The sequence below is a fragment of the Diabrotica virgifera genome, chromosome 8 (genome assembly GCF_917563875.1).
Source record: "Diabrotica virgifera virgifera chromosome 8, PGI_DIABVI_V3a".
Taxonomy (NCBI): Eukaryota; Metazoa; Arthropoda; class Insecta; order Coleoptera; family Chrysomelidae; genus Diabrotica; species Diabrotica virgifera.
Window position 1 is genome coordinate 73,555,360 of NC_065450.1, and position 17,634 is coordinate 73,572,993.

The window sequence follows — 17,634 nt, forward strand, 5'->3', positions numbered from 1 at the left end:
TTGTACGCACGTAAGAAGTTATACTTCTATTATATGATTATATGATTATAAACGAAATTAATATACTTTTTATTTATATTTTATTTAAATATTAATTAATTTATACTTACTACTTCTCAAAATTTTTTATTAAAACAGTGCCAAAAAACACATTAAAAATGCCACAAATGATTTCTGAACATTAATTGTCGGAAAAATTTTTAACCAAATACGTATTTTCTGAAAATAAAATTATATAATAAATATACTTACAATCATAAAATGTATAAAAAAAAAATAAAAAAATAAAAGTTTCTATTGGGATTCGAACCAACTTACCACGCGGCTGGTATTTGCGTTGTATTGGTATCCACCCGCATTAAAACTTCGCCACAGAGACAGCTTGTCATTATGTGCGAAGATCGTCTAACTAAACAGATTAACCTTTTGACATTTTTAACTTATGTAAATCAAATTATTTTGATTTTGAATTGAAATGATTTAGAATTGAAAAAATACAACAAAACATAGAGTAAGAAGACAATATATTAGGTGAATATTAAGGTGTAAAATAAAAGTATTACATACTACTTATGTATTTTGGTAGGTTCAAGGTAGGTATCGGAGCCCGTATAACGACTAATAAATTTCGCAATCACCTGCGTCGTGCAAAGTGGCTATGTTCAAATATCATAACAAAATTTGATCAACTATTTATAAAACACTTACCAGTGAAAGATTCTTTAGCTTTGAAGGCACAGTTTGATGAGCTTTCACATTGTCATGCAACAATCATCTCTTCTATGTAAATAAGTCCAAAAATATAATATGAAAACTATTTAAAAAGGCAGTATAACCATTAACTAACTTTTTGTTTGTTGTTTCTCTTCCTACAAATTTTAAAACGCAACAAGCATACATTATAACCAAACCATGCACAGTCCCACAGCTGTGCCACAGCTGCCATATTGGATAATTTTTGTCATGTCATTTGAACATCCAATCAGAACAAAGTTATAATGCGCATGCGCCCGGTCGCTAGGTTTTCCCATATAAAATTTCACCGTCATTACGCCCGTAAAGAAGTATAACTTCAAAAAATTATTTTCGCAATAACTGTTGTAAAAATTAGTGTATAGCTTTGAAATTTTTGTCAAATAAGGGTTCTTTGGTGCTTAATATGTGATAAAAATTTCAAAGCGATTCATTCAATTGTTTAAATTTTATTCAAATTGTTTATCCCAGAGAGCATTTTTTTGCAATAACATAAGTCAGAAGAAAATGACGTTAGAACCATTCCACAGGTGTCAAATGAAAGAGCATGAGCTATATTTTCAACTTGGTTTAAAAAAAGTGAATAAAAATGCATTTATTAGTAATAAATAATTATGCAAAAGTATCGTAAATCTTTCCTTATAAACTTTTTATTTTGTTATATAAGAAATTATACATATTTATTACGATTTTTTATCAATTATGATATAGATAATATTGCTTGGTAGTTGTGCACTTAAAACAGGGTAAAAAAGGTAATTTTTTTGGAAAAAGTTTTTCAAAAAGTTTATAAAGAAAAATTGACGATACTTTTGCATAATTATTTATTACTAATAAATGCATTTTTTATTCACTTTTTTAAACCATGTTAAAAATGTAGTTCATGCTCTTTCATTTGACACCTGTGGAATGGTTCTAACGTCATTTTTTCTGACTTATGTTATCGCAAAAAAAATGCTCTCAGGGATAAACAATTTGAATAAAATTTAAACACTTGAATAAATCGCTTTGAAATTTTTATCACATATTAAGCACCAAAGAAGCCTCATTTGACAAAAATTTCAAAGCTGTACACTAATTTTTACAACAGTTATTGACAAAATATTTTTTTTTGCAATTCCGACCTTGTTTCGCAATTATATTAACAATAAATGAGTATATCAAACTTTGTAATACGTCATTTTAAAGTTTTTTCCATAATCTCGAAGATACTTGTACTAAAAAAATCATAAGTTTCACTGTTTTCCGTTGATTTGAAAAAAAAGGGGAAAATGCCATTTTTTGACAGTAAATTGTTTATAAATAAAAATGGCCCCCAGATCCTACGCAGGAAATAGTTATAATTTGTTCCTATAGGTATTACCTGTCGAAAAAACGCTTCAGTACCCTGGCTGCTGAAGTGTCACGAACAGGGTATATTTTTGTCTTATTACCCTAGCCTAAAAGAGCAATGATAGATACTATTTATTGTCAGATAAAAAGAGATACAATTGGGTAAGATCAAAAATAAAAAGTCGAGGATATCAAAACAAAAATTGCCAAACTCAAAGGCCACACTGCAAGCATTTTGAGCTTTGAGCGTTTTGAGCTCGAAGAAGGATTAAGTACCCAAACAGAAGACCAAAAACCGCTTTGCAAAACCATTCTGCCATATATGAAGGGTACAACAGAGAAAATAGGGAGAGTGCTGAGAAAACACAAAATAGAAACGATATTTAACACGGACAGAAAAATCTCTGGTAAAAACTATTTTTTACTAACAGCAAAAACCAGAATATCAAGGGGTATATGAGATTCCATGTGGGGATTGTGAAAAGTCGTACATCGGGCAGACCAACCGAAGAATCCATTATGTTGGACGAGAAGAACACCGAAATGCCATCGAAAGCAGAGAAACAACGTCATCCTTTGCATAACATGTCGCTAATACAGTACATACAATAAACCAGAACCAAACGACGATGCTAGCTAACATAGAAATCAAAAGAAAACGTGAAATCAGAGAATCGATAGAAATAGAAAAAGTCTTAACAGTCTAAACCAAAGAGACTATGCTCAAAGGGTTCCTACAACATGGAAAACAGTACTGAAGAAGAAGACCAAAATAAATCAGGCAGCGACATCGACGCGTATCACCTCTCCTGTCCTCCAATCTATACAGGGCCAATAACACGAGCCAGGAATCGCGCGTGCGGATGAAGTGCATCACGATCGACTTTATAAGTGACCTATTGCAAATAAAAATTCAGTTTACTTCAAGCAGCAGCGAGAAGCGAAACTACCTGACTTGACAATGGCAAGTGAGACATTGCCAAAACGTCGTCAAAATAATGGTTTTTCTAAAACCCAAAATTATTCAACGCGAAGGCAAACCCGGAAAAACACAGAAAGCACATATACCTAGCTCCCGCGGAAACTTGAAGTGTAACATATATAATAAATTGGCGCTTACTTTATCGAAGGCTTCACCAGGAGCATCGTCTATGCTTTCTCCTAATAGAAGGAATTTGTCTACTGACTCTGCTACTACGAGTAAGCAATGTCCACCACTAATTAATAGAACTAGAAAAGGAAATTCGATAGATTTGTCGTGCATCCTTGCGGTGAGCGCGTGAGCTTCCATGTGATGAATTGGCATAAATGGTTTGTTATGCTTTCTGCACAAATGCTTACCATATTTGGTACCGATTAGAAGAGACAGTGGTAATCCTGAAAAATAAAAAAAAACTAGGTTGTTCAATAAGTTTTGCGGTTCGATAAGAGAGACCGTTGCTACCATAGACATAATAAGAATAGACAAGGCATACTGAGCAAAATAGTGTACCGCGCGGGCAGTCGATCGATGGTCTATACCAAGCGATCCCGCGCATATGGCAGACAAAGATGGCTAGACCACTAAAAAGTGAATATTGACCAATGATGTCCTTGATATTAGCGGTGCACATAGCGGTCCATACCTTACCTGGCCATGTATGACGAAAAAAGAAAGCACGTTTAGACCGACGATATCAATTATATTAATGGATAACATTTTATTTTTGCAAGTTTTTTATATTCACTGTTTTTTGCCATTTCTGAAATTGACTTTGTCTGATCTTGCCATTGACCCCCACTTTCATTTCATATGTCCCCGATTTTTTTTCGCCCACGAAGACTGCATGCAGGTTTTCATAGACTCCTGGGGGTCAATGCAGACCATTTTGGAAATCACTGGTTTAGACTAAACATATTAAAACCAACATGAAGGATTGACATCACATAAAACTAACTCTTATATAAACGTCATCTCCTTCCGTCAAATCATTGACAAATATTTTTCTAATAAACCTTTTTTGCACAAAGAACAACACTCAAAATCATGGAATGTTTTAATACAAACTCAGAATCTACGTTGACTGAAGTGTTTCGGTGTTTCATTTGTATGGAGAAACTGCGAGATGCCCACTTGTGTCCACACTGCTCTAAACTATGTTGTTACGTATGTATCAGACGATGGTTGACTGAACAAAGATCCCAATGCCCACACTGCAGGTAATTTAAATATCAATAATATCCTTAAAAATTAAAAACAGCCTATGTTTAATTTCGGTTCAGAGATGATCCACCATCCCCAAACGTCCGTTTCGGACCTCTTTAGTGGGCTCTTAGACCCTCTTTAGTGGGCTTTAGACCTCTTTAGTGGGGCTACATGAATACCTTTGAATCGAAATGAACCAAGCTGCCTATTTAAGCAGAATTATGAAAATAGTTCTGCGTATTGGACGCTGTAGCGGTAGCGACATCTATTAGAGAGAAATGGGAAGTCTCAGATCTAATCAATAAATCTGAAAATTCTCGTGGAACCACTTTCTGGTAACATCCTTAATGTCGCAACCGCTACAGCGTCCGATACGCAGAACTATTTTCATAATTCTGCTTAAATAGGCAACTTGGTTAGCGATCAAATTTTCCATTAACTCTCTGTTTCTTGCAATAGGTATCAGAGATTGTATGTCATTAATCCCTATCCCCATTGCCTGATGTTTCGGAGCCAGGACATTTTCTTGCGTCCAATTCCTCTCTTGCCTTCAATTTTACCCTCGATTATAAGTTGGAGGAACTGGTATTTTTAATTTCGCATAATGTGAAGTAAGTACATACGCATACATTCTTTATGGTTTCGAAAAGTTGGCGTTCTTGGTTGATTCTTTTAAGGACATCTACAATTGTGACTTCAGCCGTTCATGGTATCTTTAGAGGATAAGGCGACAAAGCCACATTTCGAAAGCTTATAATCTGTTTATATCCTTCGTTTTGATTGTCTTTGTTCTTTTGTTGTGCCGCTGTTTGTTTATATAAAATGTATACAGGGTGTCCAGAAACTCTACCGACAAACGAAGCCAGGAGATTCCTCAGATAATTTTAAGACAATTTAACCCAATTCACCTAGTCCGAAAATGCTTCCTAAGGGAGCTAGAGCTCTTTGAAGATGGCGTCATGTAATTAGTTTTTCTTAAATACCTCCAGAACGCTTCTATTTAGAAAAACGAAAATTGGTATGCTAATTTACTTTCCAGAAATGAATCGATTCCATCCATTGCGAATTTCTAGTACTGGTCATAGGCGTCCGTTTTGGGTAGGGCAACGGATATTTTATCGCCTAACTTTTTTGTCTTTAATTTTTAAGCATGTTTGACTTTGAATTATTAAATTGTGAGGTATTCTAGTACTAAAAGGTACTCTTACTTTAAGTCGATAGGATACACCGTTTTCTAGAAAAACCGATTTGAAAATTTTTCGTTCTTCGAATTAAAAAAAAGATTGAAAAAAAACTATTTAGAAAGATAAAAACTGGTACATTTATTTATATTCCAGAGATTAATCAATTTCATTAATGGCGAATTTCTAGTACCGGTCATAGGCGTCCGTTTTGGGTAGTTCAACAGTTATTTTATAGCATAACTTTATTGTCTTTAATTTTTAAGTATTTTTGACACTAGATTATTCAATTATGAGATATTCGAGTACTAAAAGATACTTTTGCTGTAAGTTGGTAAAATACATCGTTTTTTTTTTAATTTTTTTCAATTTTTTTTTTCAAATTCCCAAATCTAAAAACTTTCCAATCGATTTTTCTAGAAAACGGTATGTCCTACCGACTTAAAGTAAGAGTACCTTTTAGTACTAGAATACCTCACAATTTAATAATCCAGTATCAAAAATGCTTAAAAGTTGAAGACAAAAAAGTTATGCGATAAAATAACCGTTGCCCTACCCAAAACGGACGCCTATGACCGGTACTAGAAATTCGCAATGGATGGAATCGATTCATTTCTGGAAAGTAAATTAGCATACCAATTTTCGTTTTTCTAAATAGAATCTTCTGGAGGTATTTAAGAAAAACTAATTACATGGCGCCATCTTCAAAGAGCTCTAGCTCCCTTAGGAAGCATTTTCGGACTAGGTGAATTGGGTTAAATTGTCTTAAAATTATCTGAGGAATCTCCTGTCTTCGTTTGTCGGTAGAGTTTCTGGACACCCTGTATAAATGAATAATTTTAATACTTTAAGTATATTATAATAAAGCTTATATTATTAAAACCTTAGAAAGACCACAGCCAAATTTAACTATTATTAAATCCTCAGGTAATCGTCAAAATCGTGCATTTAATATTAACTGGTATAATAAATGGGACTGGTTAACCGGGTCTATTAAGAGGGAAAAAGTTTTTTGTGTAAATTAAAACTTTTGCTAAACAAAATATAGTATTTAACTGCTTTAGATACACCTCAAAAAGAGGCCATAATTACTTACAATAATCAGGTTTTGGAGAATAGGATGAATTTAAAAAGGGTTATCGATATAACACTATATTTGGCTTTTCGCAGACACGATGAAAGTGATGATTATTCCATTAATCGCGGCAATTACAAGGAACTTCTATCGTTGTGGGGTAATTATGACTCAAAATTCGAAAAATTTCGTTAATTTTAGATTTAATCCTGTTTTGATAAAGTTCTTTTAGTAACAATAATATTATTATTAGTTACAAAAGCTATTCTACATCTCAGTTATCAATGCAAGCATGCGGTAAGAGGGAGGGTCCCCGTAAGGTGAAATGTAAATAAAAATGGTCAAAAACAAATGGAGCCTTAAATTACTTTTTTTGGTGCACTTCTTTGCTAGTGCAAATTTGTCTAGATTTTTTATAGTTAGAGCCTCCCCTATTGTAAAACTCACGAGCCGCCACTGTAGAATTGTCTCTTTTTAATTGTAGCGTTTGATACCAGTACAAGTTTTCAATGCATCTTATGTCTTTTTATTCTATATCAAAATTTTTGAGGATCTGATCTTACTTGTGGTGTTGGGACACGATCAAACACGTCCTTGCTTTGATCGTAACAATTTTGGACCAGCACCTATGTTGCTACTATTGCTTCTCTTGTTCCTAAACATTGCCTAAACCTGAACTGAGAATCACTGATGTCCCATTCACATTTTTTGTATAATCTTTGATGTAGTATTTTTAAGAATATATTTGAAGTGTGACTCACCGGTCTAATGAGTCTGTGGTCCTCATATCTTTTTGCGTTGCTTTCTTGGGTAAGGGAATTAAGGTAAACCGCAACTACTGTTGGGGATAGCAACCAGTTTTATAAATAAATGCCTCACCCTGTACAATACTTATATATTTTAGGGCATCCCTACATCTTCATGAACTGGTCAATTGTCGATGGGTGGAGGAAGTTACTCAACAATTGGATTGTCTCCAATCTGTCACGGGCTTGACCAAAGAAACCGAAACTGAAAGAGACAAATGCAATACACATTTAGAAAAACTGTCTGTTTACTGTTGGACTTGTCGTTGTAGTATTTGCCACCAATGCGCTCTTTGGGGTGGTACACATTCGGGACATACCTTCAAACCACTAAATGAAGTATATGATCAGCATGTATCACAGATTAAGGACGAAGTAGTGCAGCTTAGACGTCGGTAAGATTATTAATTACGAGGGCTATAGCCCAATGAATGACCGTTTTTGTTTGGAGTGTAATTTCCAGGGGCAACTCCGAATTGTATGAAAATTTGGATTTAGGTACTACTTACCCTCCACTTCAAAGTTGAATTTGTGCCGTTGGTTGCTTTTACTTGGGGGGCGACATTTACCCCTTCTCGGGGAGTGAAAAACGCGTGTTTAAAATAAGGCCGGAAATGGATAAATTAACTTAATTTAAGCACCTTTTGTTCTATAAAGTTTTTTACGTAAGTCAATACTTTTCGAGTTATTCGCGATTTAAAATGTTGATTTTTCGACAAAAAAACTACGTTTTCAGACCGTTTTTCTCAAATAACTCAAAAAGTAAATACTTTATCGAAAAAATATTTTTAGTAAAAGTGTAGCCTATAATAAAACGAAAAAAACGGTGTACAAGTAAAATCTACAAATTGAGTAGAAGCAAAGTTGTAGCTCATGAAAAATACGTTCTTATTCGTCTAATTCCAAATCGAATAATTCAACGCGAAATCACCAAAGAAAGAAGCGTTTTTCGAGAAAACCTTATTAACACTTTTAAAGTATCGAAAAAAAGCTTATAATTTGTTTTTTACAAAAGTTTACAGTATCAAAAATAAACGAGTTACACTGAAAAAAAGTTGGCCCCTTTTTTTTGGTAAAAAAAATCGTGAAAACCTCCCTCTATTTAGCAGCCTAAATGAAATTAATCGTTTGGCTTTAACCTCTATTTTAACTGTATGTGTATTGTTTATATGATCTGTAAGTTTGATTGGTTTGAAGTGCTTATTTTTGAAAACATTTGGTTTTATAGTAAAAAAAAATTTCTAAAAATTTTTGAAAAATTTAATTTTTTCAAAATAACTAAAAAAGCATTAGTGATAAGAAAAATCTTAAAGAGTAAAAAAATGTAGGTTTTGCTATTAAAAATATGCTAGTTTTATTTTGTTTCTCCGTAAGACAAAAATTGGTTAAGATATGGCTGTTCAAAATTTGCATACACTCGTGATTAGTGACCCATTCAAGCTTTCTCAATTATAACCCTTTCAAAAATAAACACTTTAAACCGGTGAGACTGACAGATCATATAAAAAATAGATAGGTAAGTGAATTGTTTGTAAAGCGGTAGCGATTAATTTCATTTGGGGAGCTAAACACAGCGAGACTTTCATGATTTTTTACAAAAAAAAAGAGGGTCAACTTTATTTTGAGCGTAACTCGCTTGTTTTTAATGCTAAAACTTTTGTTAACAACTAAAAGAAAGCTTTTTATAAACACTTTAAAAAAGTTTAAATGGGTTTTTCCCGAAAAGTGCTTAATTTTTCGGTGATCTCACCTTGAAATATTCGATTTGGAATTAGACGAATAAGAACGTATTTTTCATGAGCTACAACTTTGTTTTTATTTGATTGATAGACTTTACTGATACACCATATTTTGGGTTTTTTTATAAGCTACACTTTTGCTAAGGATATTTTTTTCGATAAAAGATTTACTTTTTGAGTTATTTGCGAAAAACCGTCTGAAAACGTAGTTTTTTTGTCGAAAAATCAACATTTTCAATGGCAAATAACTCGAAAAGTATTGACTTACGTAAAAAACTCTATAGAACAAAAGTTGCTTAAAATCAGTCAATTTATCGATTTCCGGTCTTATCTTGAACGTATGTTTTTTCACCCCCGAGAAGGGGTGACTGTCACCCCCCCCCCCAAGTAAAAGCAAGCAACGGCACAATTTCAACTTTGAAGTGGAAGGTAAGTATAAAATCCAAATTTTCATGCAATTCGGAGTTGCCCCTGAAAATTACACAGTATCGCCGAATTTCCCGTTCATTTACTGGCTACTATCCAGAAACTTCGTTACGTCTTGTTCTGTAGCCGCTAGGGGCGGGGCTAGCGCGGCCGTATTAGCATCGTGGCGTTCCTCCGTTCAGTAGCTGTCCAGCCGTGCTAGCGAGAAGTCACTGTCTCTTCTAGTTATTTTACAACAGCTGTTGGAAGTGTGTGCCACTGTCGAAAACCCCGCCAGTTGTGAGGTGCGATAATACGGTTCTTGTTGGCTAAAAACAACAAACCAATTGCTATGTTGCGAAATGTTTTTCTTGATTTAATTTTTTCTAGCATTCCTGATATATTTGTTTCTGTACCTCTGGATCCGTTGTTTGAGGAGGGATTTCATCATACACCTGTCAATTTTGACGTAATTGTTGATTTAAATGAATCTGTTCTTAATTATGAAGAATACTTTTTTGACTTTAAAAATGGGGATTATGTTGCTTTAAATTATTATTTAGCAGAAGTTGACTGGAATTTATTATTTCTTAACAGAAGCATTAATGACATGGTTAAAGAATTTTATGATATTTTATTTTATTTAATCGAGTTGTTTATACCACAAAAAAAATTTAAAACATCCACTTATCCCAAATGGTTTACATCAGAGTTAAAACATTTAATATATGAGAAGAAAAAAGCACATAAAAAATTTAAGCTGACGGGCGATGATGAGAGCTATCTTCTTTTTTCCGGTCTCAGGGAACAGTGTAAAGAGCTTAGCAAGTATTTACAAAGGCGTTATGTAATAGAAATTGAGGCTAACATTTTTCAAAATTCTTGTTCTTTCTGGAAATACATCAATAATAAACGCAACTCTCATGTTGTACCATCGAGTATGTGCTAAGGTAATGAAACTAGTGAAAATGGTTTAGATATTGTTAATTTATTTGCTGGGTTCTTTTCGACTGTCTATAACAAAGAAAAAATAAATCAGGTTCCTGATTTTAAGTACGAAAATAATGTTGATGTTAATACTTATTTAGTTAGTGTTAAGGATATTATTGATAAGATACAGAATAATCCGTGGAAACAGACAGCGGGTCCGGATGGCATACCAATGTATTTTATTAAAAAATGTTTATTCACTCTTGCAAAACTTATTCAGTTATTATTCAATATGTCATTAACTTCTTCTACATTTCCTGATTTTTGGAAAGTAAGTTTTTTAAGGCCCATTTTTAAATCTGGTAAAAATAATAATGTTGAAAATTACAGGGCGGTTTGTTTGCAGTCTGAACTACCAAATTTGCTTGATTTTTTTGTTAATCAGATGTTAACCTACGACTGTAAAAATTTGATTGTCGGTCAACAACATGGTTTCAGTCAGAAAAAGTCTACTTGTACAAATATTATTTTGTATTCAAACTTTATCGTTGATTCTTTGGAATCGGGTAACCAAGTTGACTCCATATATGCTGATTTTGCCAAAGCATTTGACAGGGTGAATCATGAAATAATAATTGCTAAACTTCGTGGATATGGAATTGGAGATGATTTATTGGGTTGAATTAGGAGTTATTTAATAGATCGTTCACAAATAGTGAAATATGGTGATTTTGTTTCTGAAGCCATTAGTGTTACCTCGGGTGTTCCTCAAGGTTCTCACTTAGGCCCACTTCTATTTAATCTTTTTGTGAATGATATATCATCAGTAATTAATAATAGTGAATTTTTGTTGTTTGCTGATGACATAAAAATCTTTAAAACGATTAAAAATACCTAGGATATGGATGCTCTTCAGTCTGACATAAATATTTTTTGTCGTTGGTGTGACATCAATGCCTTGTATTTGAATCTTAAAAAGTGTTACAAAATTACATTTTCTAGAAATACTAAACATCAGTTAGATAGAACATACATACTTAAGGGCGTATCAGTTACGGAAGTTAATCAAATTAGAGACCTCGGAATTACATTTGATCAGAGACTAATGTTTGATAGGCATATTAATGATATTACGTCGCGGGCTTACAGGATGCTCGGCTTTGTTCAGAGGAACTCACAGGAATTTTCAATATTTACTTTTAAAATTTTGTATTGTTCTCTAGTTCGGTCCATTTTGGAATATTGTAATATTATTTGGTATCCTCATTATAATATGTACATTGATCAGTTAGAACGAGTTCAGAATAAATTCCTAAGAATTTGCAGGAATAAAATGGGTTTTAATAGAACTAACTGTGATTATAATTATATTCTTTGCCAACTTAATATGAAAACTTTGGAAAATAGAGAATCTGAGTGTGAATTGCGTTTTTTGCATAAAATTCTTAATGGTTTTGTTGATTGTCCGGAACTGCTAGAATTAATTGTTTTTAATGTAAATTCTAGAAGAACACGTTCTTCTGACCTATTTAGAATAAAGTTTCATCACACTAATTATGGTAAAAATGAGACAATTACAAGGATGATGAAAACTGCCAATCATTTGCAAGATAGGGTTGATTTGTTTAATCCATCTGTATCCGCATTCAATAATACTTTAAAAAAATTGAGACATTGATGTTAATAATACCTACTTTTGAAATATGTAATGTATGACTACAGTTTATTTGTTAATTATATGTATATATTGTAATTTTTTGTAAGGAAAAAGGGTTCGCCCCGTTAAATAAATAAATAAATAAATTTAAGTTTATCGAGCAATTTGTGCTGTTTATGGGAACGATGTGATCACTGAAGGTGGAGTGCGACAATGATGAATTAAATTCAAAAATGGCTGAACCAATGTGCACAATGAAGAACGAAGTGGACGGCTAAGCATTGTGACTGGTGAACTTGTCTCTTCCGTTCAAGTGGGAGGTGTTTCCTCATCCGCCGTATAGTCCGGATCTTGCACCTAGCGACTACCATCTGTTTCAAGCAATGAAGACCTGGCTTGCAACGCAGCGCTTTGATGACGATGCGGAGCTACGGGACGGCGTTGAACACCTGGTTGAAGTCTCAGGCGGCAGAATTTTATGACGCTGGTATTTCAAAGCTAGTTTACCGCTATGATAAGTACCTGAATTTGTTGGGAGATATGTAGATTGTATTTGAGTGTCTCTTTCAAATGTATATAATAAAATCTTTTTCTTTTACTTGTTTTTTTTTTCTTAATTTTGTTCTGAAGCTATTTTCTTGTGGCATTTTTGCAATTAACTAGTTCTGATGGGAAATAAGTAGTGTTGCCCAAAATCAGTTTTGGTCTTGCAGTCTTGGTTTTATTCTTGCGTTTTCGCAAGACCAAGACCAAGACCAAGACCGTTTAATTTGAGCAAGACCAAGACCAAGACTTACCGTGCAAGATTTGAGCAAGAACAAGACTAAGCCTGCAAGACTCTTGCGTCTTGCAGTTAGAACTGAGGGTCGTTTTATGAAGTATATTAGTTCGGGTATATTCTTAGGTACTCTATGAGAAGAAAAAACATTGTAAAATTGGACTTATGTGCCTTACGAACAATACCATAAACAAACATACATTCTTCGCTCTGAAATTAATTGTCCAGGTTTTGAGAATAGCCGCCCTCTATTCATAAATTAATGTATCGAAACTTTTTAAAAATATGTCAGATTATGCTGATAAACAATATACCTACCTAATAAGTAGTTTATTTTTTTCCTTAATTAGTTTTCTAGGAATTTAAACACCACAAATCATATGGATATATAGAATAATAAGACTATATTATGTATATTTTTTCTGCTGAGTGTGATTACGATAACGAGACAGATTAATAACATATAATGCCGTGCCGGCTATACCGTGTAACCAAATACCCAAATATTTAATAACGATATACTGTCTACTAGGCATTCAACAAAGAAATATTTACATGGAAAACACAAGGACATTTATAGCAGTTTTTTCTGTAGGTAGTTAAATAAAATTGGTCATTTGTTTTATCAATCGACTGTTCTTTTGTTACTCTTTGATTGATATACACTACTCCGAGAAATTAACGCACCACCTCAAAAACGGGTCATTTTTGGTGTCTCGAATTTCCTAAACTTGTTCGATTAAGTGGTTGATAATTTAATTTTTTATTTATTTGATTTTAATAATATAGCCTTATTCTGTATAAATATCGCTGTAATAATATTGTTTCTAGGCAGGTAAATTGCCATTGTATACCAGGTGTACCAATCAAACTGTATTTTTTTTCTCAAAGTTCGCATCACCCTGTGGAATATTCTAGAATTTATAAAATATTGAAATTGAAACCCAACTATAGATTTCATATTTTCTTAACATTTTGTTTTTTGATTCATTCGCTTTACATCAATACAGGGTGTTTTTAAATAAGTATGGCAAACTTTAAGGGGTAATTCTGCACGAATAATAATTTGACAGTTTGCTTTATAAATGTATGTTCGCAAATGCTTCGTTTCCAAAATAGGGGGTGTTAAAATTTTTCTTACAATCTGACGATTTATGTATTGCTCTAAAACCGGCACATGAAATTTGGTGGGTTTTAAGAGGTAGTTATTACGCATTTTTGACATACAATTAAGAATTTAATATTCACCATTGGCGCGCATACGGGTAACATGACCCGTTTGTTTAGAATTACCCCTTAAAATTTGCCATACTTATTTAAAAATAACCTGTATTAATGAAAAACCTGGCTAGTTGTTAAAATACCTAACTTTACTGTTATCCAACATAAGCGAATGAGAAAACAAAATGGAAAAAAAATATCACACTGTAGTTAGGGTTTTAATTTCAGTATTTTATAAATGCTAGAATATTCCACAGGATGATGCCAACTTTGAGAAAAAAACACAGTTTGATTGGTACACTCATTAGTACCGAAAAGGTATCCGGTACCTATACAACGACAATTTAACTTCTAGCAACAATATTATTACAGCGATATTGTTAACGAATAAAGCTATATAATATTAAAAAATCACTTAAATCAGACAACAAGTTTAGGAAATTCGAGACATCAAAAATGACCCATTTTTAAGGAGGTGATTTAATTTCTTGGAGAAATGTATAATTCTCGGTTTGGTATTCGGTACCAAAATGAGAACTGGCATAACATATGAAGGACCATGGGAAAGAACGATGAATGTCTATCTGCAAGCATTTTCGATAAAATGTGAAACAAAGTTACATATTCATTGTTTTTATCCCTTGCGTCCAATCTTGTGACGTGATTTTAAGACGATTATCATATTTATTTCCCCTTGTCCATTCACAGGTTGATAGTATTCTTTCTAAACTAACAGATTGCACAAAAATCTCGAAATGACCAAAAATTGACATTCATCCTTTTTCCCTCTGACCCTTCATATTGTGCACATCTGTCACCGAATTGAATGCTTTTCAAATCACACATTGTCAATAGCAAATACTCGAAAAAATAAGTAAATTCCTAATAAACTTTGGTTAGTTGGAACATAGACACGGATCGCTTAGATCGTAGGTTCAAACCCCACCCGGTGTCAGTTATTTAGATATTTATTAATTTGGTTGGTCTTTACTATGGCTGTGATATTAAAGCTTAAAATTGACCTACTCTGTTATGTTGTTCTAAGATATGTAATAGGCTAATGGGCAACTGCGAGACTTGCAAGACTCTTGCTGCAAGACCAAGACCTGGAGCGCAATACCAAGACCAGGTGTACTGTCGCCAGACCAAGACCAAGACTCTCAAGTCTCGTCTTGGTCAACACTAGAAACTGGTGTTTGGGCAACACTAGAAATAAGCCACAATTTTACTAAAAAAATGCTTTTATTAACGTTTCGACGCCTAAATCGGGTGTCGTTGTCAAAATACAAAAAATTATTTTTGTATCTTGAAACGTTAATAAAATCATTTTTTTTTTAGTAAAATTGTGGTTTATTTCCTATCAAAACTAGTTAATTGTTTTTTTTTTTCTATTCTAAAACGTAACGTGTACTTTCTGGAAAAACCCGATATATTCTATAAGTTTTCTCTACTTAAACAAGTAGATAGGTAATTGAGGCGCTCAGAGCAACAGTTGCCTAACCCACAATCCACAATTTTACTAAAACGCATTTATTACATTGAAGTTATCCCTTATTTAAGTATTTTCAGATGCGGACTGGCTCAAGCAACCAATGCTGAATATTCGAGTTCGACTTTTCAATACGCGATGGTTGACATATCACGTTAACTATTTCTGCGACTATAATGTTAGACTTGCGATTACACCTTTTTAACCGGAAGTGATATAAAAACCGGAAGTATATATTTATTCTTGTCTTACTAAGACGCGTCGAGTAATATATCGCTTGTACTATTTCAGTCACTTTAGGATAGTACTTTCAGTTGCAACCGAGATTCAAGTTCTTACCTTGAGTTATAAGCTCTCTCGACGCCTCATTTGTCAATCTGGGTTGTTTTGTCCGGAGGTTGGATCCTCCCATTGCGAACAGTAATTAGCAACTTCTTCTTTCTAGCATGATCTATCATGCTAGTAGGCTACTGCCTCTTCATTGCCATCAAGTCTTCCCCAAACATTGAGGTCCAGCATTCTCGCCATCGTTTTGGTTGTCTACCTTGTGGTCTTTTACCTATTGGGTTATTCGTTTTTGCGCTTTTAACGAGTTTGCTTCCTCATTCTCTTTGTATGTTTATTCCAATATCTTCGTCTGTGTCTGACCCGCCTTCCTAGTCCTGTATTCTACAGTTTTGTCTGATGTCTTCACTTCTTATTCTGTCACGTAGAGTTTTGCCTTGTATACTTCTTAGTATCTTTCAACTGTTCAACTTTTGTATACTTTCAACTGTTCTCATCATTTGTAACGTTCTATTTGTGTCTGGTATTGTTTCTACCGCATATGTTATAATAGGTCTTATTGTTGTTTTATATATTTTGACTTTGCTTTTAGTATTTAGATATTTGTTCTTCCATACGATTTCTTTCAGGCATCCCGAGATTCTAGCTGTTTTCATTGTTTGTTCTCTGACCTCTTTTGAGAGATTTGCATAGTTTGTTATTTCCGCACCAAGATATTTGAAGTGATTCACCTGTTTCACAGTTTTGAAGTCAATTTCCAATTTGCATCTCATCGGTTCTTTGGAAATTACTAGGCGCTTAGTCTTCTCGGTGTTGATAAGCAGTAGCCTTTGGAGATTATCTTCAGAATCGGCGATAAGGACAGCATCGTCAGCGTAGCAAACGACTCTATAGGGCTCTATTAGTCTAGGTAACTGGTGGCGCAACTAGTGGGCACACCAAATTGTGAGCACGGGCAACTGGTGGCCGAGAATAGCCACCAGCAAAAATAATAAAATGAATTGGAATTGGAAAAATAATCAAATGCAATTGGAAACTTGTTTGTTATCAATTTTACGAAAAAAGTTATTCTTCATAAAATGCTCTTAATAGTATAAAATATAAGATGCAACCATCAGATTCAAATTTTGTGAATTTTATACGAGGTATGTCAAAAAAGATGAATTTCGCTCAAGAGTAAAGTATCCTTATATTAAACAATATCGAAAAATGTTCTTTAAAAAGTTGTTCGGAATTAAAAGCTATGTTTGAATATGCATTTACATTCTTCTAATTGAAATATTGTGAACTGTAAAGCTACTTTACTCTTGGACGAAATTCATATTTTTTAACATACCTCGTATAGAATTGATAAAAGTTTATATATTATGATTGCATCTTACATTTTAGACCATATAAAGCTGTTTGTAAAAAATAACTTTTTTCGTAAAATTAATAATAAAATACTTATAGATATTTGTAATAAAATGATGTTCATCATCATCATCATCATTGGCTCGACAGCCCTTTCTGGGTCTTGGCCTGTTCCAGGATTCTTCTCCACTCTGATCTGTTTCGTGCTTTTTTTCTCCAGTTTTTTATTTTTAAGATTTTTATATCATTTTCTATTTGTTCTAAATATCTCAGCTTCGGTCTTCCTCTTGTTCTTTTTCCTACTGGCATCTGTTTGAATATTTTGTTTGGTATTTCGCCTTCTTCCATTCTTTCTACATGTCCCATCCAACGCAGCCGTCCTATTTTAATGAATGTTATGATATCTGGATCCTGGTATATTTCGTATAGTTCAAAGTTGTACCTT

The 17,634-nt window shown here is 33.5% G+C and overlaps 2 protein-coding genes across 3 annotated transcripts in view; one reads left to right on the forward strand and one right to left on the reverse strand.

Annotated features, from left to right (window-relative positions):
- LOC126889777 (tRNA N6-adenosine threonylcarbamoyltransferase, mitochondrial) overlaps nt 1-17,634 on the reverse strand; it is a 96,689-nt gene that overhangs the window by 12,626 nt on the left and 66,429 nt on the right. The window contains exon 3 of the mRNA XM_050658367.1: nt 3,206-3,462. Within this exon, the coding sequence (XP_050514324.1) occupies nt 3,206-3,462 (257 nt within the window). The remainder of the gene's footprint in view (nt 1-3,205; nt 3,463-17,634) is intronic.
- The window catches only part of LOC126889776 (E3 ubiquitin-protein ligase TRIM37-like), a 68,734-nt gene continuing 55,114 nt past the window's right edge, over nt 4,015-17,634 (forward strand). Inside the window, exons 1-2 of one of the 2 annotated variants that reach the window (XM_050658365.1) lie at nt 4,015-4,284; nt 7,431-7,727. In XM_050658365.1, the coding sequence (XP_050514322.1) occupies nt 4,112-4,284; nt 7,431-7,727 (470 nt within the window). In that variant the 5' untranslated portion in view covers nt 4,015-4,111. The remainder of the gene's footprint in view (nt 4,285-7,430; nt 7,728-17,634) is intronic. The other variant, XM_050658366.1, reaches the window with a different exon arrangement.